At 36.6% G+C, this 27,123-nt stretch overlaps 1 protein-coding gene across 6 annotated transcripts; it reads right to left on the bottom strand.

Annotated features, from left to right (window-relative positions):
• Positions 1 to 1,258: 1,258 nt before the first annotated feature.
• Positions 1,259 to 25,551, bottom strand: LOC127856978 (zinc finger protein 347-like). Of its 6 annotated transcripts, none has more exons than XM_052393201.1 (11): positions 25,407 to 25,551; positions 18,670 to 19,642; positions 16,957 to 17,154; positions 15,222 to 15,364; positions 12,180 to 12,291; positions 10,603 to 10,679; positions 9,485 to 9,670; positions 8,483 to 8,648; positions 7,110 to 7,211; positions 5,720 to 6,222; positions 1,259 to 5,635 (listed from the first exon to the last, which is right to left on the bottom strand). In XM_052393201.1, the coding sequence occupies exons 2-11, from the start codon at positions 19,538 to 19,540 to the stop codon at positions 4,481 to 4,483; spliced, it is 3,513 nt and encodes a 1,170-aa protein (XP_052249161.1). In that variant the 5' UTR covers positions 19,541 to 19,642; positions 25,407 to 25,551; the 3' UTR covers positions 1,259 to 4,480. The 6 variants fall into 6 exon arrangements, with proteins under 6 accessions (XP_052249161.1, XP_052249163.1, XP_052249162.1 ...); XM_052393203.1 differs by having other exon boundaries at positions 1,259 to 4,627; positions 4,880 to 6,222; XM_052393202.1 differs by having other exon boundaries at positions 1,259 to 4,543; positions 4,712 to 6,222.
• Positions 25,552 to 27,123: the final 1,572 nt, after the last annotated feature.

The following is a 27,123-nucleotide window of genomic DNA, read 5'->3' on the forward strand; positions in this document are numbered from 1 at the left end:
CGCAAAAAAGTTCATGGTATAGTAGTAAAAAAATCGTTATGAAAATGTAATTTAAGTTTAACTATACCCTTGCGCACTTTCAATTAAGAGAATATAGCGTATTTAATGTTTGTTCAAATCCCATCGAAGGCGTGAACCGAACAAATAGTTTTGAGCACTGCATACATTATTTCTTATCAAGTGTATCAACATACCACTCTTACTAGATGAAAACATATGCGTTGAACAAGGGAAATTTTGTTTTATAAGTGTGTTCATTAATGTAGAAAAATGTTGATTGGAATTTTAATTGTATAAAATATCAAAAGACAAAATTTCTTACTACCTGTGAGAACATGAACGCGCTTAAATCTCTTCTCACATAAGTGTAACAAATTAACCCTTAAAGCGCTGGAGCTGAATTTTAAAGGCCTTTGCAAACAGTTTGGATCCAGATGAGACGCCACAGAACGTGGCGTCTCATCTGGATCCAAACTGTTTGCTATTCTGATAGTATTCTTTGAAAAAAAATGAAGAAAATGCTTATTTTAGAAATTCAGCAGACGACATTTTAGCAGAAGACAAATTACCCAGCATGCAAAGGGTTAATACACTTCATAAATGTGATGTAATGCTTATTAATTAGCATTATCTTCATAACTTTAGATACATCATGCGAAAAAAAAGTCTTATGATGTATGCGGCCAACAAAGCTCCAGAGCATTAGTGCAGACTGGTTAGGGACAACCCTTTCAGCTAATGAGAACAACAAGGGTCCCTTTGAATTGTGAAACATCAAGTCATTTCGAACGAGACTATTGCCAAGCAATATAAGTCCCCTACCAGTGAAACTCCACCATTTTCAGCAATATTTCTAATCTATTTGTTGCCATTGCAACCAGAATTCTTGACATGCGAAAAAATTGAAATGACGTGCATAATCTCCATATTGCCGTCTGTCAATATTTCAAATTTCATTAAAAATATGAAGAACTTTTAAAGTTATCGCAGGATCCAGAAAAGTGTGACTGACACACAGAGCACAAACCAATAGTCCCCTCCGATTTCACCAGTAGAGGACAATAAAACTAGGAGAAGGACGCGTCAACACGTTTATTGCGAAACGGTTATAAAGATTTACAGCACAGCATTTTAAACACGCAGAAGAGCAATGCATACATTTGTTGATATGGAGCAAACGCATGTGCTGACATGCATCTATTTACAAAAAAATAAATATATTAAGAAACAAAGAGGATGGATAAACACAATATGGATGTCTTTTTTAGGGCTTTTATTCAAAAATTCATATAAATATACAGCAACCAAATTTTAATCAGACATTTTAATTGTTTGACAGATTTGTCTCACTGGTTGAAGACATTTGCAGAATCCAAAACTGGTCCTTCACTAATTTCAGATGAGTGTATACTACTTTTGGAACAAGTTTGAAAAAACTGATAAAGAGGATATTTGTTGGAATTTGTAAGTTATCAATTTTAACTCACGAGTGATCATGAAAATTTGATTTTTTCTATAATAACGAGTGAATTAAAATCATATTCCACCAAATCCAAAACATTTTCTTTTTATGTTATGCTTACAAATGAATATTTTTTGTAAACATAGTTCCGATAAAGACTTAATGATAGATACTTTCACAATTATTTTTCACTGTTTGAAACAGTGAATTATCAGTTTTAAATCACTTTTATTTCTCTATAAAGCACTCGAATATGTAAAGTAAAAAAGTGTCTTTTTGAAATTTTATTATAAGTAGAAAACTTTCATAATTACCTAGAAATAATTGTACATTATAATCTTCTTATTCTTACCAACTTTAAAATACTATTTTCTTGCATTATATTGCATTAATAATACTTTTTTATTTCATTTTTCTCATGGCGTCTTAACCGTTATAACCTACATGTAATTAGTTGAGTCTGAAGGAATATCAAACAAGAGGGCCGGAAAGGCCCAAAGTCGCTCACCTGAGATAAAAAGAAATGACCTGTTCTTTGCAGCCCAAGATATCAATGGAACAAATGTTCTAACAAAGTATCATGAAGAATGAACAACAAAATGGCCCCTTGGCGGCCATGTTTTTTTAACAGACCTGAACCATTTTTTAACTCTTCCAAGATATGTCCAAATTTCATGAAGATTGGGAAAAAAATGTGTCTTCTTGACTGTTCACATGTTGTCATTATATACATATAAAGAAAACTGCCCCACTCCCTGGCGGCCATGTTTTTTCACTGATTATGACCATTTCAAACTAGTCCGAGACATCCACATAACTAATGTTTTGACAAAATTTCATGATGATTAGGCAAAACATGTGACTTCTATAGTGTTAACAAGCTTTTTTACTATATAAATATAAGGAAAAAGACCCCCCCCCCAGGCAGCCATGTTTTTTACCGATCCAAACCCATTATCGAACTCAACTGTCCTATCCAGGTGTGGTAGTGCGGTCTCCTTCGCTTACGCAAATGTTCCGGTCACAGGACGGTTACAAGTTATGTCACTTTGTGAGCACTTATGTAATGCAGAAATATTTATTTGACGAACTCTTATTTCCGGTCAGGATGACTATACTGACTGGTTGTAATTCAATTCACTAAAGGCGTTCAGTCAGGGACGCCTAAATACACTCAAAGAATTTATTTATAACTGAAAACCAAGGCAGCTTTAACAAAAATAACTAATTTTTATTCCAAGAACTCGGAAAATGAAGAACAATGACACAACATTAAGAACAGGTACAAGCCAAGTCTAAAGAATCTAAGTATCGTTACAAAAATGAACAACATACAGCAAAAACCTTAATGAATGTAAAAAGAAAATCTGTCAAAAAAACTGATATAAATATAAGTTACTGTTAGTCTAGAAAGTACTTCAAAAATCTAGTTAACAGAATAGGTCTAATTTAATCTAAAGAACAATATTTATGGAGATTAGGAAACTTCAGTGAATCAAATGTAAAAATAAGAAAAATTTACTAAAGTTATTGAAATAGAGTAGAGTCTTTCTAATTTAGAAAATGCCAAATAAAAATAATCTAAATAATAAGAATAATTTAGAAAATAATGCCAAAATGTCTTGATGTTGGTGTTAAAAATAATTTAGAGTTTAATTATTTCAAAATTTCAACCTTTTTCAAGAGCTGTTAACTTTTCAAGAAAGCATCAAGAGGTGTTTAAATCAGCCAAAACAGCTTATTTTTTACAGTTCAGAAGAGATCAATGGCAGATTAGTCCATTTTCCCTCAGAACAGAGCATTTATCAACGATCAATATCGTCACAAATTCCAGAGCAGAACTAAAAATAGATTACTGAACCAGGGTAAACAAGGGAGTTAATACTGCATAAATACTGCAAAATCATGTACATTTTGCCTTCTTTCAGTTATCTTTTAGTTGAAAGGCTTATGATCGGTGTTGATGACTAAAACAGTTATTTTAACTATGAAAATTCTGTGTTATGAAAAATAACATAATACAGTTAATGTCACATAATATTGACATAATAAAATCAAACTTTACTACACAGGAAACAAATGTTCTGACCATGTTTCATGAAGATTGAGCAAACTAGAAAGTTAACAAGATTTTACTATAGCTACATGTATATATAGCCATATAAGGAAAAATGCCCCGCCCCTTGGCAGCCATGTTTTTCAAGCCAAGGTTACCATTTTTGAACTCATCCAAGATATCATTGGGACAAATCATCCAAGCAAGTTTCATGAAGATCGGAAAATAAATGTGGCCTCTTGAGTGTTAACAAGGTTTTACTATAGCCATATAAGGAAAAATGCCCCGCCCCTGGCCCCCATTTTTTTCAACCAACCGACATCATTTTCGTCCTCATCCAAGATATCATTGGGATAAATCTTCTGACCAAGTTTCATGAGGATCGGACAATAAATGTGGCCTCTAGTGTTAACAAGATTTTGCTATAGCCATATATAGCCATTTAAGGAAAAATGCCCCGCCCCTCGGCAGCCATGTTTTTCAAGAAAACGTAACCATTTTCGAACTCATCCAAGATATCATTGCAACTAATCTTCTGACCAAATTTCATGAAGATTGGAAATCAATGTGGCCTCTAGAGAGTGAACAAGGCAAATATTGATGTCGCACAACAGACAACGCACTACGGACAACGGACAAAAGGCGATCACAAAAGCTCACCATGAGCACTTTGTGCTCAGGTGATCTAAAAGGACATGATAAAAAATAAACTAGTAAAATGTTTTAGCAATCTGAAATTAACAAATTTTTGAAATACCATCTAAATTATTAAACATTAACTTATATAAGCCAGGCAGTATAATTATTTTGAGACCACTTCCTCTTTTGCATGTTGTGTCCTCATATGCTTTTTCAAGTAAGCACTTCTGTTACTTGCAAAACCACATACCTCTCATGTGCTTCACCAATCTGTCACTGATGCTACATGCATAACCACACACCTCACACATGTACGGTCTCTCTCATGTATGTTTCCTCATGTGTGTCTTCAAGGTATAACTATGGATACATGTATAACCACACACCTCACACTTGTACGGTCTCTTTCCTGTATGTATCATCATATGTGCCTTCAAGTGACGACTCTGCTTACTTGCATAACCACACACCTCACACATGTACGGTCTCTCTCCTGTATGTTTCCTCATGTGTGTCTTCAAGGTATGACTATGGATACATGTATAACCACACACCTCACACTTGTACGGTCTCTCTCCTGTATGTATCCTCATGTGTGCATTCAATTGACGAACTATTTTAAATGCTTTACCACACACCTCACACATGAAAGGTCTCTCTCCTGTATGTATGCTCATGTGTGTCTTCAGGTAACTACTCTGGTTACTTGCATACCCACACACCTCACACATGTAGGGTCTCTCTCCTGTATGTATCCTCATGTGTGTCTTCAAGGCACCACGCTCAATACATGCAAAATCACAAACCTCACACTTGTACGGTCTCTCTCCTCTATGTATCCTCATGTGTTTCTTCAAGTCATCATTGTGCTTAAATGCATTACCACAAACCTCACAATTGCACGGTCTCTCTCCTGTATGTATCCTCATGTGTCTCTTCAATAATTCATTACCCTTAAATGCATTTCCACACACCCCACACTTGTACGGTCTTTCACCAGTATGTATCCTCATGTGTCTCAGCAAGTTACCACTATGGTCACATAAATAGCCACACACCTCACACCTGTACGGTTTTTCTCCTGAATGTATCCTCATGTGTGTCTTCAAGTCATCATTCCGGTTAAATGTATTACCACACACCTCACCCTTGTAGGGTCCCTCTCCTGTATGTATGCTCATGTGATGTGTCAAGTGACTACTCTGTTTGAATGCTTCACCACAAACCGCACACTTGTACGGTCTCTCTCCTGAATGTATCCTCATATGTCTTTTCAAGTCTTCATTTCGCTTAAATGTATTACCACACACCTCACACTTGTACGGTCTCTCTCCACTATGTATTCTCATGTGTCTCTTCAAGGCACCTCTCACATTAAATGAATAACCACACACCTCACACGTGTACGGTCTTTCTCCGGAATGTATCCTCATGTGTCTCTTCAAGCTCTTACTATTGTTAAATGCATAACCACACACCTCACACTTGTACTGTCTCTCTCCTGTATGTATCCTCATGTGTGTCTTCAAGCTCCAACTATAGTTACATGCATACCCACACACCTCACACTTGTACTGTCTCTCTCCTGTATGTATCCTCATGTGTGTCTTCAAGTTAAAACTATAGTTACATGCATACCCACACACCTCACACTTGTACAGTCTCTCTCCTCTATGTACATGCATCCTCATGTGTTTCTTCAAGTCACAACTGTTATCACTAATATATGCACACTCCTTACACTTGTTCTCCTTTTCATCCATATTTTCTATGCTCTTCTTCTGTAATATTGCACTTGTTAACTGCTTTTCACAAACACTTTGTGAACTGTCATTTTTATTATGTTCAACATTTGACATACTGCTGAGGTTTATGTAATTGGTTGTGTGATTTAACTGTGTTATATACTTTTTAAGGTATGTTTTATCATATTTTTGAAGCCACCGATCCAGAACTTGGAGATCATTGGATGTCAGTATATCACGACCATGCATTTTCCTCAAATGACGCACACAGGGGACTGCAGTTGTGAATGCTGTCGTGCAGTATACACATTGGTAAATTTCTGAAACATATTAACATGATACCATTTTAACAATAAAAATTAATATCCTCATTATGTATACACTTTGAACAAAAAAAAAGATGCTTTGCTCATGTTGAACATACTATCAACCCATTAATGATCTGAAAGAGAGAATGATTATTTAATGTAAACAAGAAACTGTCGGAGACGGGTGATGCTCCCCAAAGTTGTTTTTTTGTCACAATAGTGCACTATATTTTCAGATAAAAGGAAACGTCTTGAGGGCACAGTAGTATGGGGGACAATAATTTTTTTATAGAAAATTTCAAAGGGCCATAACTATGTTAAAAATCATCCGACAAGAACCCGCTGATAATATGCACATCTCCTCTTGGTAGTGAAGCTTCCCATAAAGTTTCATTGAATTCCAGTAATTAGTTGCTGAGAAATAGCCCGGACAAGAATTACACTATATGTACAATTAATGGAAAATTTCAAAGGGCCATAACTCTGTGAAAAATCATCCGACCAGAACCCGCTGATAATATGCACATCTCCTCTTGGTAGTGAAGCTTCCCATAAAGTTTCATTGAATTCCTGTCATTAGTTGCTGAGAAATAGCCCAGACAAGAATTGCACTATACATACAGTTAATGGAAAATTTCAAAGGGCCATAACTCTGTCAAAAATCATCCGACCAGAACCCGCTGATAATATGCACATCTCCTCTTGGTATTGAAGCTTCCCATAAAGTTTGATTGAATTCCGGTCATTAGTTGCTGAGAAATAGCCCGGACAAAAATTGTGCACGGACGTACACATGGACACACGGAAATACAGAAAGACAGACGAAGCGGCGACTATATGCCCCCCCCTCCCCCCCAAAATAAATTTTGGGGGAGCATAAAAAATAACAGACAACAAACCTTCTCCATTTACATATTTTTGTCTGAAGAGCAAGTACTTGTCTCGAATAAAGCCAAGTTCTCTGGAGTATTCATCTCCGTACCAGATAAGCAGTTCCTCTCCTGTAGAAAAAATATTGTAATTTCATATTACTGATAGAGCATAAACTTATTATATGAGGATCAATTTAGGAGCGATGCTTTCTGAACATTTCTTTATACAGAGACACAATTTGACAGGTCCCGAAATTATGGAAGGATGACATGTATAATATTTCAGCCACACTGGATCCACTATTGTTGTTTTTAATTTAACTCAAAAATACAAGAAGGATTGAACACTTACTTATTGCCATTAGGAATTGCATTTGTAATGTGTAAAGCCTCCATGATTTAAAGTTTAATTGAACCATGTCCAGTGTTAATGGCCACTAAATTGTTTAGCTTTCAAATTATTGATCGTACGCAATAATTGAAATTTACACCCAGAAGTTGTCAAAAATAAAATACTTTCTTGTTTTTTATACAATTAAAGTTAAATATTGTTTTCGAAATAATGATGAGCAAAAATAGTGAAATGTATAATAAACAATCACCCATAGTGAAATGTATAATAAACAATCACCCATAGTGAAATGTATAATAAACAATCACCCATTTTTTACGAAAAATAGCATAATAGCATTCTGCTGTGTAAACGGATCTTAAAGTATCCGGATACCTGACCAGTATTAAGATATATTCGGATATTCGTAACCATCCCTAATTGTTAGCTATTAATTTTTCTCAACATCATCTAATTTAGATTCTAAGACTGAAATAAAGTGAAGGGTTTAAATCAAAGTAAAAGTTCTTGGCTATTAATTGCTTTTTTATGTTAAATTTTGTATGCTTGAAATGGAGTGGCTGATTTCAATGGCAATCTGGTCAAGTTCCACACAACATAATCAATTGTTTTTTATGTGTTTACAATTGCCGCACCATGAACTGTGGCCCAACAAGACATAGTGAGAAGCGGATAATTCAATTGATTGTACTCACCGGACATTCAGTAATGTGTACATTGTGATGAGTTCTTTCTAAACCTGAGGCTTCATTTTGCAAGGACCTGGAGTGTGTTTCAGATAGCAATCAGACTTGGGAAGATGTTTGAATTTTAGCTGTAATTCCAACTATTTATTTCATTCTCTTTAGTTATTTAATATTAGTGCTGCATTGTACTGTGGGAAAAAGTGCAGTAAGCCAGAAAAAACACACCTTTCCTGTATGGTGACAATCAAGCCAACTCACAGCTGGTAGAGGGAATTGAATTCATATTGTCAAGGTGAAACTGCTCTAATCAGACAGACCCCACATTAAGCATACATATCTTAAGTCATACAACATGTATATACCTGCTGAAACTGGCTTGAATGTGCAGTAATAGATGCCTCCTTTGCACTGGAATGCTATAAGGTTCCGGTCTGCCTCCATCATAGCACAGTTCACGTATCTCATCCAGTTAGAGGTGGCCTTGTTCTGGGCATCCACAAAGTGGCTCGCTTTGCCTTCCTTATAGATCTAAATTGCATAGAATCGTATTATTAACAACCAACAAGTATACAAGATTGATAAAAGAGAAAACATGATACCTAATAAGCTAATCTTCCATTTTGACGAAGAAATAATGATACCTTCAACATTATATATATGAAATATAGGCATATGTCTGCACAAACAACTAAAACAATTAGGAGCGCTATTATTCGGATGGATTCGCATAGATTCGCTTATCGTTGTTACCCTTCGAATTGATTCGTATACGAGCGTATACCGTTCTTTTTTTTACGTTAACTTATCGTTATACATCGCTAAAATGCGTCGGATTCAATTCGCTAAAATACGCAAATCCTCGTTATAGTTCGCAAAAGTTCGCAAGCTATCGCAAAGATTCGTTTTCTGATTGTCCTCTTTCGCTTGATATGCAAATAAAGTAATCACGATATGCAAATTAGCTGAGAGCTGCGACCTCCAACGCCAGTTGACGAACGCTATGTGAAGACTTTCCGATCGGCTAACGTATTGAAACAAATTTTAAGGAACGATAGACGAAATTTTTATTCGCCAACAATTTTTCAACATGTTTAAAATTTCCGACCAACAGAACTAATCCCAACCGACGCAAAAGCTCACAAAAGCATCCATACGAACACCACCAACGATGTGCAACGTACATATACTAATGAGAACGAATTTTGCTGAAGTCTTATTCGCCAGTACACGCAAGTTGACGTCAGGAGACTTTCGCCTATGTGAGAGGAGGCCTTTAGACTTTGTTATATTACTCACGCATTTCAAACTAAAAATAAGTATCTACTAAAGCATCAAGCTAAGCATCACATTGAAGTCAACTTCACCTGCCAGCAATATCCTGACTTATGGTTGTCTGTGATGATATCGCCACCATAGGGTCCAAACATGGTTCTGGACGCCAGTCCCACCTTGGAAAATACTCCAAGACCAGCTCCAAATAGCTTTGAGGTTTTAATTTCAAGGTCATCTGGCAAGGTATGATCAGCTCTATGGGGGTCACCTTCTGGCACCTGCAGTTGATATTAAGGTATATTAGAATGTACAGGAAACATACCTTTTGAATTACAATAAAAGGGCCATATTTAAGGCATTTCTAAAATTTTAGAAAAATATTAAAACAATTAAATCAAGAGTTCCAAACTGTCACAAAATACGCCCGTTTGAAGGTTTTGGACAACTTGATAACTTTACCATGACCCATATTTGAACATGACCTACGTATCATCTAGACACAACTTGTGACCAAATTTGGTGAAGATCGTGAAAACTACTTCAATTAGAGAGCGGACACCATGCTTAATGCTTGAAATGCACAAACTGACCTCATGACCTAGTTTTTGACCCGGCATGACCCATAATTTAACTTGACCTAGATATCATTTAGACACAACTTATGACCAAATTTGGTGAAGATCGGATGAAAACTACTTCAATTTGAGAGCGGACACCATGCTAAATCCTTAAAATGCACTTAGTGACCCCCTGACCTAGTTTTTGACCCAGCATGACCCATATTCGAACTTGACCTAGACATTGTCTAGAAACAACTTCTGACCAAGCTTGGTGAAGATCGGATGAAAACTACTTCAATTAGAGAGCAGACACCATGCTAAATCCTTGCAATGCACAAAGTGACCCCGTGACCTAGTTTTTGACCCAGCATGACCCATATTCGAACTTGACCTAGATATTGTCTAGATACAACTTCTGACCAAGTTTGGTGAAGATCGGATGAAAAGTACTTCAAGTAAAGACGCCGCCCGCCACGGGTGGAACTATAATACGTCATGTTTTTAAAAACGGGTGTATAAAAATCATACATTTATTAATACACTTTTGAAGTAACAGTCTCATATGCCCATAATAACATGTGATATGTTTGTAATTTCCTTATCCTCTCTTCCACATTTAATTTATGTGTTAAATATGAACCCAGCTCCACCTCTTTGTCCTGTATGTAGTTGTACGGTCCATGGACAGGGCAGTCCCCTTCAAACTCCTTCTTGCATTCTCCACAGTCTAAGAAAGCAAAATAACCAGACGACAACAATCAAACTAAGTCAAAGGCTGAAATTAACTTCTTGTTCATCCAATTAAAAGAACTTACTGTATGTCATGATAAAGATTACAAAGCTGCTAATTAGCCCTTTAAGCGCTGGAACCGGATTTCGAAGGCCTTTGCAAACAGTTTGGATCCAGATGAGACGCCACAGAACGTGGCGTCTCATCAGGATCCAAACTGTTTGCTATTCTGATAGTGTTCTTTGAAAAAAATCACAGAAAATGCTAATTTTAGAAATTCAGCAGAAGACATTTTAGCAGAAGACAAATTTCCCAGCATGCAAAGGGTTAGGATTTATATGCGAAAACATGCTGTGCATCATAACACCCAATAGTATAACTATACCCAGAGTGATCAGTTTACATAATTAGTGTAAATGATTATATCAAATGGTCTTTTACTTTATGAGTAATGTGCAAAACATAATCTGACAGAAAAGCAAATTGCCCCCTTGGTGCAAAAAGGAACCATGTGCCTTCTCATTTCAATCTAACATGGTACTTTTTTGCACCAAGGTGGCGAACTATGCCCCCATCTGAATGTTTGAGCCAAACAACCGAGACTTTAATGCACTTATCTCAGTTCAAGGTACAATGGTAAAGACTTGGTTGACTTAGTTTGTTACTTTACCTGACACAGTTTTAATTTAGGCCTGATACTGTCAAGGAAAACATTTAGACAAAGATATATCCAATTTAGCCACAAATGAGGAATTTTAAGGGTTATAGCTATTTTTTCTAAAATTTGACCTGGTGATCTAGTTTAGATGCGTGACCACGCCTGACCAAAATTCTGGGTTTTGTTAAGATGAACATTCTAACATAGTATCTTCAAGAAAGAATAGTTATACAACTTGTCAAATGGTCACAAGGTTTTTCAGAAATTTGGCCCAATAACCTAGTTTTTGTTTAACCACACTTAATTCAACTTAGTCAAACTTGGCCTAGATTTTGTAAAATACACATTCTGAAGAACATTAATTCATAAATAAGGCTTTAAAATTGTAATAAGGTTTTCAAAAATTGACCTTGTTACCTAGTTTTGACACCACTTGACCCACATTTAAAGTTTGCCTAGATATTGCAAAATTTTACATTTGGACCAAGTTTCGTCAAGATTGATTTATATATGTGCCTTCTAGAGAAGTAACACAGATTTTATAGGATTTTACCTATTAACCTTGTTGCCAACAAACCTGACCCAGGTTCTAACTTGGCCTCGATGTTGTCAATACAAACATGATGACAAACTTGTATAAAGATTGATTTAACTGTTACCTGTAGAGTAGTACCACTCCATATATTTCCTATGCACAACACATTACACAGAACTTAGAATGACAACAATGGCTCAAGTTGTGAACTAAGCCATAAGTGAGCTAAAAATGAGTATTATTCTTGTTGCGCTTGAGTGGGACTTTCTAGTGAGAGGTGATTGATTTTAATTATAGGGCTTACAGAGCATGTTGTCATCATCCGGAGGTTCCAGGTTCATAAAGTTGGCAGAGTTTCTCTCTCCGAGACTGTTGTCAGTCTTGCCCTTTTTTGGTTTCTTGGCTTTCTTCGCTTGCTGCAATGGATTTTAAGACAAAGAATATTTTTTTACATTTAACAGGTTATATTCTTTTGATAATAATCTTTTAGTAAAAACTAAAAGCATCCAATGCAATATGTATGAAAAACCTTATTCTCAAACAAACTGTACTTAACAAAAGAAAGTAGCTGTTACAGTTTATTGACCAAAATAAAAACATGCCAACATTAGCCATGTACTGTTAAAAGTTATCATGGTTTTCGGAGATTTCAACATGTTCTTAATCTCAAGTGTTAACATACATATTTATGCTTGCTTGTTTAAAATTTTAATCTTTAATACCCCCTAGCCAGTGATTTGTTTCACCCAATTAAGAATGGGTCCAGTGCCCATGCCATTGGGAATTTTTCGCGTTGTGAAACAACCAAATTGGGAATAAATGAGTCACGAAATCTTCCAATTGGGAAAAATCAAGTTGTGCATTGTACCAATTGAACAATGGTATTTTAATGACTTTGTTTAACTTTTGTTAGCTTTAAATAACACAGGAAAGCAACATAAACTTTATTCACAGTCTTGCACAAACAACAACATGCTATCAGGACACAGATTGTTACAGGCAGAGTTCTCTGTTTTTAACTGCTTTAAATATATCAAGAATGGTGCCTTTCTGCGCTGATGAGAGTCTAGACACCCCCAGGCTGCCAGGTTGCATAGCCTTATCAGAGCACTAAGTGTGTTATCAGTTTTGGTTGCAGTGTACTGAGGAGAATGGGTGAACGAAACAGACACCAAAACTTTTTACTAAGCCAAAATCGCTTAACGAATTGCTTTTGACTTCACTAGGCTTTAATTTCTTTCTATAATACTTACGATTGTGACTCATGGGGAATATTGCCGGAAGCGTAAGAAAATTCAGACTGGTTTATATTTCGCAATAACATACAAGTATTGAATGTAGGAATGTAACATTAAATGTTTAAACCAGACAATGATTGAGAAGTCAAATAGGCCGTAAGTTAAAATGGTCTCGAAATACGTCAAGTTGGCGTTTTTCGACGATTGTTTACTCGATTTTGATTGGGATTTTTGTATTTTTTCAGAAATTGGGATGGGTCCAGTTCATTTTGGGAACAGGTCCGTACATGTAGATCATTGGGAACGGGTCCGTTTACCGCACCCATCCAAAGAAGAAAAAAAATCACTGCATTAGCTAATTAATTAAGCCAAAGAAATATATTAAACATAAAAATGCTTGTTTTATATGACAGGAATGGCTGAATGTTTCAACCCTCTAAAAGCAATACAGTAACGTGCAATTCAAGTGAAAACAAGGGACAAAATTGTCACAAAACGAGGTTTTCATTGTGAAAAAAAAATCTGATAAAGGGAGAAAACTCAAACTGAACTTTTGAAATGACCAAAAAAAATTAACCCCCTTTGTAATTTTTTTTTTTTTTTAAATCTATTTTTAGTCGTGGCGACCTTGACATTGGAGATATTGACGTGATTCTTTCGTGGGACACACCGTCCCATGATGGTGAACAAATGTGCCAAATGATTTTAAAATCTCACAATGAATGACATAGTTATGGCCAGGACAAGCTCATTTATGGCCCTTTTTGACCTTTGAACTCAAAGTGTGACCTTGACCTTGGAGATATCGACGTAATTATTTCGCGCGACACACCGTCCAATGATGGTGAACAAATGTGCCAAATGATTTTAAAATCTGACGATGAACGACATAGTTATGGCTCGGACAAGCTCATTTATGGCCATTTTTGACCTTTGAACTCAAAGTGTGACCTTGACCTTGGAGATATCGACGTAATTATTTCGCGCGACACACCGTCCAATGATGGTGAACAAATGTGCCAAATGATTTTAAAATCTGACAATGAACGACATAGTTATGGCCCGGACAAGCTTATTCCGCCAGCCCGCCAGCCAGCCAGCCAGCCCGCCAGCCAGCCAGCCAGCCAGCCCGCCCGCATTCGCCAATCTAATAACCAGTGTTTTCCTTTGGAAAACCTGGTTAAAAATGTAATGTTTTGGTACAAAATGAAACAACTCCAGTTGTGTCGAAAACCAGGGAAACAAATTATGAAGGCGCGCAAGTGAACAGGGCAGTTCATCTGTATCTTAAGTTTGAGTCCTCTAGCAGTAAAGCTGTCTTGAGTAACTGGTATAACTTTGGTTCTATTGAAAATATCCAAACCAAATTATGAAAGTGCACAAGTTCATATGCTGGAACAGTGATGCATGAACCCATCACCAACATCATGAAGTGGGGGGCATAAAAACAAAAGGCCATTATTCTGCAAACACTGGTCTAAGCAAAAATGTTATTCTTAACTATGGTCTGCACATTAAATCTAATTGGGTAGTAAATGTTTGACAGAGATCAGCCAAGCAGATAAAGAAGACTTAAAAACAAACACATTTAGGACTATACATACTTTAGCAGAAACACAGACCAAGGACCAAAATTCTGCCAAAATTTTTTGCTGTAAATCCTTACTTTATGATCACCAAACATAAAGGTCATACAACAGTGAAAGCAAGATTCACCCGATAGTTAAACATAATTTGAAAGCACAAGCATCAGGAGAGAGGAACACGCATACCTATGGACGCATGATGATATCCCTTTACCACTTAGATATGTATTTTTACGCATTTGTAGTCCCTCAGAAAATTTAATTTCATTAAAGGCCTTTCTTTCTAGATCCAAGTTTTAAAGGTTTCAGTTCCAACCCTTAGATACTGATAAGCAGCAAACAGCATAAAACCTGAACAGACAATGACTTACTTGCAGACTGTTTTAGTTTTATGCTGGTTGCAAAAGCCATTTTCTCTTTGCTTCTTATGGGGAAAAAGTGATATGGTAGCCGATGGTTATTCCTCCCACGGCCAGATTGCGTAAAGGGAAAACAAAATATGGGTTACTTATAAATACAAACCTCAACTTCTTTTTTCACTAGGTCATCCACTAGGTCATCCACTAGGTCATCCACTAGGTCATCCACTAGGTCATCCAATATCCAATAAGACTTAGTCTTAGCTAGTTTCCGAGAATGGGGGACAGTTTTCTTTACAGCATTCTCTGCAATCAGATCATTATAATTGTACTATCTTTATAACTCTTTAACCCTTTGCATGCTGGGAAATTTGTCGTCTGCTAAAATGTCGTCTGCAGAATTTCTAAAATTAACATTTTCTTCGATTTTTTTCAAAGAATACTATCAGAATAGCAAACAGTTTGGATCCTGATGAGACGCCACATTCTGTGGCGTCTCGTCTGGATCCAAACTGTTTGCACAGGCCTTCAAAATTCGGTTCCCGCACTGAAAGGGTTAAGCTTTGGGCACCTTCCTTTTTTGCAAAAATCTTAACTGGCACTTGATATTTCCTTTAAACCACTAATGCAGTAAAGCTGTAAATAAAGCATATCGACTTCTTTCAGATAGAAGCGTTAGGATAAGCGCTATTTGTTGACAACTTTATTTCAGATTGTGTGTTAAGTTTTTTCAGGGATGTTGCATGTTTTGAGCCGCCATGCGACAGTTCAAAGCAACACAAAGGAACTGACCTGCTCAGGGCAGCCCCAAGATATCATTAGAACAAATGTTCTGACCAAGTTTCCTGAAGAGTGAACTATAAATGTAAGTTTTTGAGTGCTAACAAGGCTTTACTATAGCCATATCAGGGTAAATTCCCCGACCTCTGGCGGCCATGTTTTTCAACAGACCTAAAATATTTTCGAACTGATCCAAGATATCATTAAAACAAACGTTCTGACCAAGTGTTATGAAGATTGGACAGTAAATGTGACATTTAGAGTGTTAACAAGTTTTTACTATAGCCATATTAGGAAAAATGCCCCTCCCTCTGGTGGCCATTTTTTTCAACCAACCGGAACAATTTTCGTGATCGCCCAAGATATCATTGAGACAAATCTTCAATTCTTACCAAGTTTCATCAAGATAAGACAATAAATGTGGCCTCTAGAGTGATAACAAGGTTTTACTATAGCCATATATATAGCCATATGAGTAAAAATGCCCTGCCACCTGGTGGCCATGGTTTTCAACAAACCAAACCATAATTAAAGGTTCAAATTAAGATTTCATTGTTTTGGGTGAAAATCTCTGTAAGAGGGAAAAAATACATCTTGGGGAAAGGGCCGATATTCTGCGTGTCTCAAAGAAGGAAAAAAACTCTGCTTGAAGCCAAAGCTTTTTTTCTTAAATTAGGGGATTGGGATAGGGGGCTGGAGATGCAGACTTAACAGACCAAGGGTTTTCCTGCTATGTAAAAAGGCTGTAAAACGGACCCAACCCCAAAGCAAACGGACCCAATCCCAAAGTGAAATTTCCACCCCCCAACAAAAATAAAAACTATTTTTTTAGGAAGTGTCTAAAGATTATTATATCTCAATTTTGTTTTGTTTACATCCAACAAAGTACATGTATATAAGTTAACTATAATTTATACAATTTTTTTTCCAAAATTAAATGGCCTGGAAAAGGCCTGATGTGTCAATATTTGTTGATAAAAACAATCCCATTTTGGTCCATTTGTTGATTAAAAAAATTCAAAAATTTGCCATTTTATCGATTTCAAAAATCCCAATTTGACCAGACTCCTTTTCCCAAAATGGATAGAAAACCCCCTGAGAAATCCCATTCATCTTACCATTTGCGTGTGTCTTTTTTTCCATACATGTATCTGGAGTCAACTCTTCATCGCTGTCAGACAGCTCTTCATCGCTGTCAAAGACTGACATGTCCACGAACATGTTGCAATTTTGAGCAGCAGCTACTGTTGCATCCGCGGCCAGTTGGGTATGATAGGTGTGATCCAACATGAAATCTGGTATAATGTCTGGCTGACCTGTTAGAATAAAGGCCGGATAGGCGGGACCCTTTTAAAATAAATATGTCCCAGTTGCATGGCAAAATATGCGTGACCCTTCTCATGAAATCTGGTTAGATGGCCGGTTATTACATGTATGTTCAAATAAATATGTCTGAGAAACTTGGCATTATAGGCAGGACCCTTAATGAAATCTACGTTCATGGCTTGCATACTTGTTGGAATAAACACATCTGAAAACCTTAAAATAATTGGGACAGTTCTACATCATCAAATGAGGCCAAAAACACAGCGTTGCTTGGTAATATGCAAAACATAATAATTATTATCCAATTGAGATAAGCATATTCAAGCCTTTGTGACATACCATTCCCATATAATATATGATCCCATAGTTCTATTTGGTGTACATGTACACACTAGTAATTTGCTGATTGGCTTGTGCAGTTTTTATTTTATTTAAAAACAAGGGACAAAATTGTCACAAAACCAGGTTTTCATTGTGAAAAAAAAATCTGATAAAGGGAGAAAACTCAAACTGAACTTTTGAAATGACCAAAAAAAATTAACCCCCTTTGTAAGTTTTTTTTTTTTTTTAAATCTATTTTTAGTCGTGGCGACCTTGACATTGGAGATATTGACACGATTCTTTCGTGGGACACACCGTCCCATGATGGTGAACAAATGTGCCAAATGATTTTAAAATCTCACAATGAATGACATAGTTATGGCCAGGACAAGCTCATTTATGGCCATTTTTGACCTTTGAACTCAAAGTGTGACCTTGACCTTGGAGATATCGACGTAATTATTTCGCGCGACACACCGTCCAATGATGGTGAACAAATGTGCCAAATGATTTTAAAATCTGACGATGAACGACATAGTTATGGCTCGGACAAGCTCATTTATGGCCATTTTTGACCTTTGAACTCAAAGTGTGACCTTGACCTTGGAGATATCGACGTAATTATTTCGCGCGACACACCGTCCAATGATGGTGAACAAATGTGCCAAATGATTTTAAAATCTGACAATGAACGACATAGTTATGGCCCGGACAAGCTTATTCCGCCAGCCCGCCAGCCAGCCAGCCAGCCCGCCAGCCAGCCAGCCAGCCAGCCAGCCCGCCCGCATTCGCCAATCTAATAACCAGTTTTTTCCTTCGGAAAACCTGGTAAAAAGAAAGAAATGACATATCAGTAGCAGCTAGCTTTCATGTTTTTTTTATATAAGGATTGCATATAATATCTGATTTTTTTACTGAACAAGTGTTTTATATCTGTGAAAAATGTCATTGTTTATAGCTTGTACATACAACAAAATATAGTTTGAGTACGGTAACAAAGTGCACAATATTTATTAAATGACCTAGTTGTTTCGCGCAAGTGCCCGTTTTCTAGTCTTTATGAAATAATTGATATTTGGCACACTTATGAGGTTGAAATCAATGTTAAATTGTTACTTTATACAGTAATATAAGCAATTTTACACATAATATACGACAGCCTTTCAAAACTTAAATAACCATACCTGTTACTGAAGCATCTCTCATGTTAACTATGCCACTGGAAAAACCTTGATCCCTAACTCTCTTTGGTGCCGGAATAGTTGAATGATAGCTCTGAATTTTCCTTTTGTTTCTTTCAATTAACAGCTCTCCAGAATCATCAGAAAACGATTCACCAGAATCTTCTGACAGATTTGAATCCACTTCCTCTGATGTCACCACAACTTCTTCCCTTTCAGAACACATCAAAGGAGGCATTTCATTGCTCAATCTTTCAGAAATGTCTTGTGAGGGATTTGACTTTGAAACGCAGCTGATTACAAGCATTCGTACACGAGGATCATTAACTGGTAAAATAAAAACTGATGGCCTAACCCCCTGTCTTGGGATGCAAAAATCCCAACACTGTCCCTTACCATGGTAAGTGTCCGTTTGGGATGTGGAGAGAACTGGTTTGACATCCATAACATCAGGTTTCAAAAAGGCACAATTATGAGAATCCAAACAGTGTCTTTTATCACTGATAATATCATTTGCATATAATGTTGGTGTCGTTAGAACTGATGAGTTTCCATTGGAAACAGAGATTTTACATTGTTGATTAACACTACCAGGGTCAGACATCAGACCAGACTGGTCTGTCTGACTTTCAGGCAGACCTTTTCTAGCTGCCATATCACCACTGCCTTGCATTGCATCAACATTCTCGGAGTGCTGGGCATACCAACGTTCCATCAAAAGTCGGTCATCAGCTTCCATTGAAACATCAGAGGGACTCAGTTGGTGGGGTAAAATTGTTTCCATATTTGAAGAGTTAGCATTCATATTTCCAGGCAAAGATGCATTGCTTCCAACAGATGGACACTCATAAGCAAGATCTTCATAAGCGAACATTGTCAGAAGTGAAGTAACATTGTTGGTATATAATTGGCTGTTGTTCTAGTCTGTCCAAGGGAAATACTCTCCCACTGTGGGTTTAGTTGATCAGTTCTTGTACTAAAGGGGAAAAGAAAAATATCATAATTTAGTCACATATTTCTTTTGAATACTGAATTATAAATAAATAACACTGTAATTAATACAAGCACATATTTTTAACCATGAACTTCATAAACATGTTTGCTATTAAGCAGTTTTCATGATAGTCAAATAACCTGACAGAGAATATATCTTTCCAAAAACATAAAAGAATTCCAAGTGATTTAGTTTCCTTCTTTACAAAGTACCCATCAAAGGCTCTTTGAAATCGAGAATAAACAAGAGATGTGTTTGTCAGAAAACACCATGTCCCCTAATGCGCCGCATTTTTGCTCTTTTTTTAACCCTTGACCTTGAAGGATGACCTTGACCTTTCACGACTCAAAATTTGCAGCTCCATGAGATACACATGCATGCCAAATATCAAGTTGCTATCTTCAATATTACAAAAGTTACTGCAAAAGTTTGTGACAGACAGACAGACAGACAGACAGACAAACAGACAGACAGACAGACAGACAGACAGACAGACAGACAGACAGACAGACAAACAGACAGACAGACAGACAGACAGACAGACAGAAACATACAATGACAGACAGACAGGACAAAAACAACATACCCCCGATCTTTCGATCCAGGGGCATAAAAATCACATTTGAAGTACCAAAAATTCCCAAGAGGAAGGATGATGGCATCAATTTCATTCTCAAAGTACTACTCCATCCTCAACCCCCATTTTATAAAAGGGTGATCAATGTTTTGTGCTACTGATAATTGAGTAGGGAGGAACCTGAGGCTTAATTTATTGGAAAAGTTTGGCATATTTTTTGGGGGGTGGGTGGATTCTGGTCAGATTTTGTGGGTAAAAATGTTACTTTTTGCGATTGGAAAACAGACTTTTACTTTTTGTAATTAGGAAACAGCATGTAAGAGGCTGTAGTTTTTTTGCAAAAAAGTGATTGTATTCCAATAAATGCAATAATTGTTTTTTTGAGATTACTGTACAGCAATTTAATTCCTTAGCACTTTATAATATAAATTTTAGAAAGCAGTTTAACATGCAAATATAAACAATTGGAATATTGTTATTTATAATCATTTTAATAATGTTAATTTTTTCCCAATTTCATGATCTATCACACTTTTTTTCTCAATCAATTTCAAAAGGCAACAACTGTTAAATATAAAGCAAAAAAAATCACTGATACATGTATCTCGAATAAATAGTTGCAATAATCCAACTCCCAGCTATTCACCCCCAGGTCACTAAGCTCAACAGTGTGTCATTCAGTTTGTACCTAAGTCAACTTGCGCTGTAGTAAACTCGCATATTTTTTTGTCAACTTCCCTTCCCCCAACATTTTTTATTTTTAAATATTCAGAAATAGATATAGATTATAAAAGGATTATATAAGTTTATAAGTATAAATCATACAGATGTTTTTTTTAATTATATGAATATACAGTTGTCATAATTTACGTCTTTTTCACACTTGTGGTTGGTGCATTTCACAGGTAATAAGTCTGTGTGTAAGAGGTGGTAAAATATTTATATCAGATGACGAGTAGGTCACACGAGTTGTCAAATGTGTTTCGTGTTATTTCTTAAAATTTGACATAGCATTTGTAAAAATATTGCAAGATATTTACATTTCCAGAAAAGAAATTCATTTCAGCATTTAATAAGACCAAGTTCATGGAAATCAATACACAATTGATAAAGTAATGGCTGTACAAATCGCTGCACCCTATTGTCGGCTCATTTCAAGTTGAAATCCTTGTTATAGTAGTATATAAAATTATATATATTTAATAGTGAACATGTATTTTCAGAGAAGTTGATTTTTCATTATTATTTGATTATTGTTAATTCAAAATGATGTTTTTACTAATTAATATCATAGCCACATGCTAGCCACCAGTGGAGTAAACAATAACATGTTTTATTACGATTAAAAAAAAAAAGTGGCAAATGTGCTGAAGTTTCCCAATAATATTCCCACCTATACCTTGAATGCAGCTTTACTACTGGGACAAAACCACTACTTTTCTTCACATATTTTATTTTTCATTCATCAGTATTGTATTATGTTGCTTTAATTGTGTGAAATTTTCTTATCAGTTTCCTTCAAATCTGATTATAGGTGATAATTGTCTTTAAGCCCTTTTTATTTTGTGGCACTTTTGTGTTCCATTTTCTCTGTCAGCATTTTTACACCTTTTCTTTTTATGGAAGGTTAGGCGAGGCCCCTCCTTGGGTAAAGATCGGCAATCTTTCACACAGTTCTTAATTTTGAATGTATAGAACTGATATTATACTGCTGCTTACATTTTAACAAGATTATTGTCAAGCGATACTCATGAGATACACATGCATGCCAAATATCAAGTTACTATCTTCAATATTCAAACAGTTATGACCAAACTTTAAAGAAAGGTAAAGTTTTAGGAAAGAACAAGATGTGTTTGTGAAACACAATGTCCCCCTATATGACGTTTGACCTTGAAGGATGACCTTGACCTTGACCCTTCACCACTCAAAATGTGCAGCTCCATGAGATACACATGCATGTCAAATATAAAATTGCTAGCTTCAATATTGCAGAAGTTACATTACATGAGCAATTTTGACCCATATATTTGACCTAGAAGGATGACCTTGACCTTGGCCTTTCACCACTCAAAATGTGCAGCTCCATGAGATACACATTCATGCCAAATATCAAGTTGCTATCTTCAATATTGCAAAAGTATTCATAAAATAAGCGATTTGGGCCACATATATTTGACCTCTGACCTTAAAGGATGACCTTGACCTTTCACCACTCAAAATGTGCAGCTCCATGAGATACACATGCATGCCAAATATCAAGTTGCTATCTTCAATATTGCAAAAGTATTCATAAAATGAGCGATTTTGGCCACATATATTTGACCTCTGACCTTGAAGGATGGCCTTGACCTTTCACCACTCAAAATGTGAAGCTCCATGAGATACACATGCATGCCAAATATCAAGTTGCTATATTCAATATAGCAAAAGTTATTGCAAAATGTTATAGTTGGCCCAAACCAACCAACAGACCAACCAACCAACAGACCAACAGACAGGGCAAAAACAATATAGGGGGGGACATAAAAATACAATGATATTTGACCTTTGACTTTGAAGGATGACCTTGACCTTGACTTTTCACCACTCAAAATGTGCAGCTCCATGAGATAAACATGCATGCCAAATTATATGAAGTTGCTATCTTCAATATTGCAAAACTTATCAAGTTATCAAACTTTAACCAAGTTTAAAGTTTTGGGACAGAATGACAGACAGACAGGCCAAAAACAATACACCCTGATCGTTCGATCCGGGGTCATAAAAAGTAAAGAAAATTTATGTTTTTTATTTTTTGTTCTTTGACCTTGAAGCTTGACCTTTCACCACTCAAAATGTGCAGCTCCACCAGATACACATGCATGCCAAATGTGAAGTTGCTGTGTTCAATATTAAAAAAGTTATTATAAAACTTTAACAAGGGTTAAAGTTATAAGAAAGAAAAATACAATGATATTTGACCTTTGACCTTGAAGGTTGATTTTGACCATTTACCACTTAAAATGTGCAGCTGCACCAGAAGTAAGTAAGAGATTGAATGGAGAAATGATTTTTTTTTTTCTGTGCTGTGTTCAATATTAAAAAAGTTATGATAAAACTTTAACGAAGGTTAATATTTTAGGAAAGAAAAATACAATGATATTTGACCTTGAAGGTTGACTTTGACCTTTCACAACTAAATATGTGCAGCTGCATGAGAAGTAAGTAAAAGATTTAACCGAGAAATGAATTTTTTTTTTTTTATTTTGACCTTTGACCTTGAAGAATAGCCTTGACCTTTCACCACTCAAAATGTGCAGCTCCACGAAATACACATTCATGCCAAATATGAAGTTGCTGTGTTCAATATTAAAAAAGTTACGATAAAACTTTAACGAAGGGTAAAGTTTTAGGAAAGAAAAATACAATGATATTTGACCTTTGACCTTGATAAATGACCATGACCTTGACTTTTCACCACTCAAAATGAGCAGCTACATGAGATACACATGCATGGTAAATATCAAGTTGTTATGTTCAATATTGCAAAAGTTATCAAACTTTAACCAAGGTTAAAGTTTTGGGACAGACACAGACAGACAGACAGACAGACAGACAGACAGACAGACAGACAGACAGACAGACAGACAGACAGACAGACAGACAGACAGACAGACAGACAGACAGACAGACAGACAGACTGGACAAAAGAAAAAAAAATCCCAATCTATCGATCCGGGGGCATAAAAAAAGATCTGACACACGTTGTCATATCATACCATATTTTATTATACTCGTCCAGGAAATTCGTTAGTAAGCTTGCCAAAGGCTCAATTACTAACAAAATTCCTGAACTCGTTAAATAAAATATGGTATGATATGACAACTCGTGCCTGATCCTATATATATCATTTCAAACATAATTATTAACCTTTGGCCATTGTATTTGTTGCTTTTTTTCAAATGTGAATCGTCAGTAAAACTAGGAAATAATCAATTGTGTTGATGGTGTCAAACAGCCATCTTGAAAATAGCTTTTTGTTGAGATAAGCAGCTATTTCAATTTCAAGATTTGCATACTAAAAAGCCTTAAAACTGACATTGCAACAGCATAAGGAGATTAATTTCTTGTGAAAAAAAGTCAACAGATGATGAAGTATGAAAAGTACTCATAAATAAACCATTTTGTGATACGTTAAGAACGCTAGCCCCCCATTCACACACAAACGCTGCTTCTACTACGGTCAAAGCATGGCCGAAAACGTGGCCGATCGTGACAGAACACAGGAGAAACGTAGTGGAGTCTTCATAAGCGCAGTATGATTGCGGTTAAGTCTTCATGAGCGGAAAGCTCTGCGCTCTCGCCACGCTTATTTTGAACATGCCTAAAACAAGTGTATCGGGATCCTGGCCAACAAGAATGCGAGTCCTTAAAAGAGCGTAGTAGAAGTGCCGTAATCATACAGGCAGCCCAACAGAATAATGGAGAGATCTTCATGATCATAGTAAAAGCGCAGTAAAAGCTCTGCGTAGCGTCGTAGTGTGACCTTGAATGTTGCAGCAGTAAACGCAGTAAGTGTTTGACGTAGGGGCATTGTTGAATGGTCGAAATGAATACCCTCATTTGCCACATTGCTCGATTAAGACTCTGATCGGCCTCGATCCTTTTTTTCAGATCGTGGCTTGATCGGGATAATTGTGGTCAAGTCGCAGCTCTGTGAGAACGGGGGTTAAATGAACAAAACATAACAGCGGAAATATTTGATGTGTTACAATATATGACCTGTTTTATCGCATTATTGATCAGCAAAACGATGGTAACTGTGTCAAAACAATTTTCGTAATGAACTGCCATTAATCTGTCAAGTGATTTTGTGAGATCTCCATACCCACGACTCAACAAGAACCTACCATGTACTGCGTTAATTGTGCTATATTATATAAAATAAATATTTCTTATGTTTGTCATGTTTTTATTTGATGATGTGCTTCAAGTTGCTACTGTTTGTTAGGTCGATCAAAAGCTATACATAGATTATGTTAGATACAAATTATTTCATACCGACAATAAATAAATTTTGATTTGATTTGATACTCAAATATCAGTGGCACGAAACTGCTGTGGGACGAATCTCCAATACGACTCCATCATAAAACCTTTTGAAACGACCTTAATAAGGAGCTTACCAGATTAATCTTTTACGCAATTATGAAATGCTAACGTAGCAGTCATGGTCCATTTTGTTGACATTACGCATAAACAATTAGCAATAGTTGTTATAGCACAATTCTGGCGTATATTTGACAGTGCGGTATAGTCCGTAGACGTACATGTTCTAGTAGGCCACAATGCACTAACGCGTTAATGTACCGTAAGTAAAAAAAATATACAGACAAGAAGATCGACCGAAAATTCGCGAAACTACGAGAAATTCAATCCATATCATAATGCAGATAAAATAATCTAGTGCACCCTGATATATTATATTGTTTACAAAAATGTTTGAGGTCGATAATAACCCACCTTACTAAAATTCGCCTCGGCTCATGCCAATGGATTCTGTAAATATTCGAGAACGGTAGCAACAAGCTGCCTCACTTTGACAATGAATCCGAGCCTTCTTGACAGACAGAGCGCAGAGAGTTGCTGTTGATATTCTTCCTCAGTAGTCAGTGGAGTGCCCCAGGGGAATGTTCTGGGACCGATCGTCTTCCTGATCTTCATTAATGACAACGCCTAAAAGTCTCTTCCAAGACTAGGCTCTGTGCAGACGACTGCGTGGTCAAAAGAAAAAATTCACCAGGGCGTGACTGCGCATTGCTTCAGGAAGACCTCCATCGCCTGTGGGAGAAGCTTTGGAGGATGGGTTTCTAACCGGAAACGTGCAGAATCCTTCGAGTCTGAAGAAATCGATCACCCATCACATATAATTACCCCCTTAAAGGCCACAAACTCGCATATGAGGAAACATCGATGTACCTTGGGATGTTACTGACAAAGCACATGTCATGGAAGTCGCATATCGAAAAAGAAATAAGGAAAGGCAACAGTTATCCAAGGATTTCGAGGATATAAACAGTGAAACATACTTTTCTCTTGTTCGCCAAGACCTAGAACACTGCAGCACTGTCTGGAATCCATACCAGAAGGAACAGATCAATTATCTGGTGATGGTCCAGAGAAGAGCAGACATTTATCTGATGAACAGATATCATAACACCAATAGTGTCACATCCATTCTCGGCCACCTACAGTTGGAAACCTTAGAGTCGAGAAGGACCAATGTCAAACTGACGATGGTTTTTAAGATCTCAAACGATCTGATAGACATTCAAGTGACTCAATACCTTTTCCATCGCTCAAACAGGACACTTCAAATCACTCTATCAAGTTCCTGACGATATCAACATCTACAAATACAGCTTCTTTCCAAGTTTAATTACTATCTGGAACAACTGTCCGGCCTCCGTTGCTGAATTCCCTAACTTGGTATCCTTCAAGCGGGTAATTATACATACTCGACACAATTCTAAATAAGCTGTAGGCGCCAGCTACAAAGCAACTCCCGACGACCGCTCATAGCCGTGCCGGTTGAGGTTCAAACCTCTTGGCTGCGACCGTTGCCGGAGAGGCATGTGGGTGAGGAATGAAGCGTAACTGTGGATTTCTACTTGACTATCCTTCTGTCTGTTAACTATCAAACTCTTCATACCCTACTATTTTTCACTCTTCATCATATTTCTCGTAATACCCGTCGCGTAATAGTTAAGCTTGACTGCAGCGATATACGATATGTAGATGCAGGTGTAAAGAAGTATTCCAACCATTGTTTCTAGCTGCTCTCACGCTGTTCATGGGAAGGTTGATGACTGTTCTCTTAAATTAACGTGAGCGCACCGTTCG

The sequence above is a fragment of the Dreissena polymorpha genome, chromosome 14 (assembly GCF_020536995.1).
Source record: "Dreissena polymorpha isolate Duluth1 chromosome 14, UMN_Dpol_1.0, whole genome shotgun sequence".
Lineage (NCBI taxonomy): Eukaryota > Metazoa > Mollusca > Bivalvia > Myida > Dreissenidae > Dreissena > Dreissena polymorpha.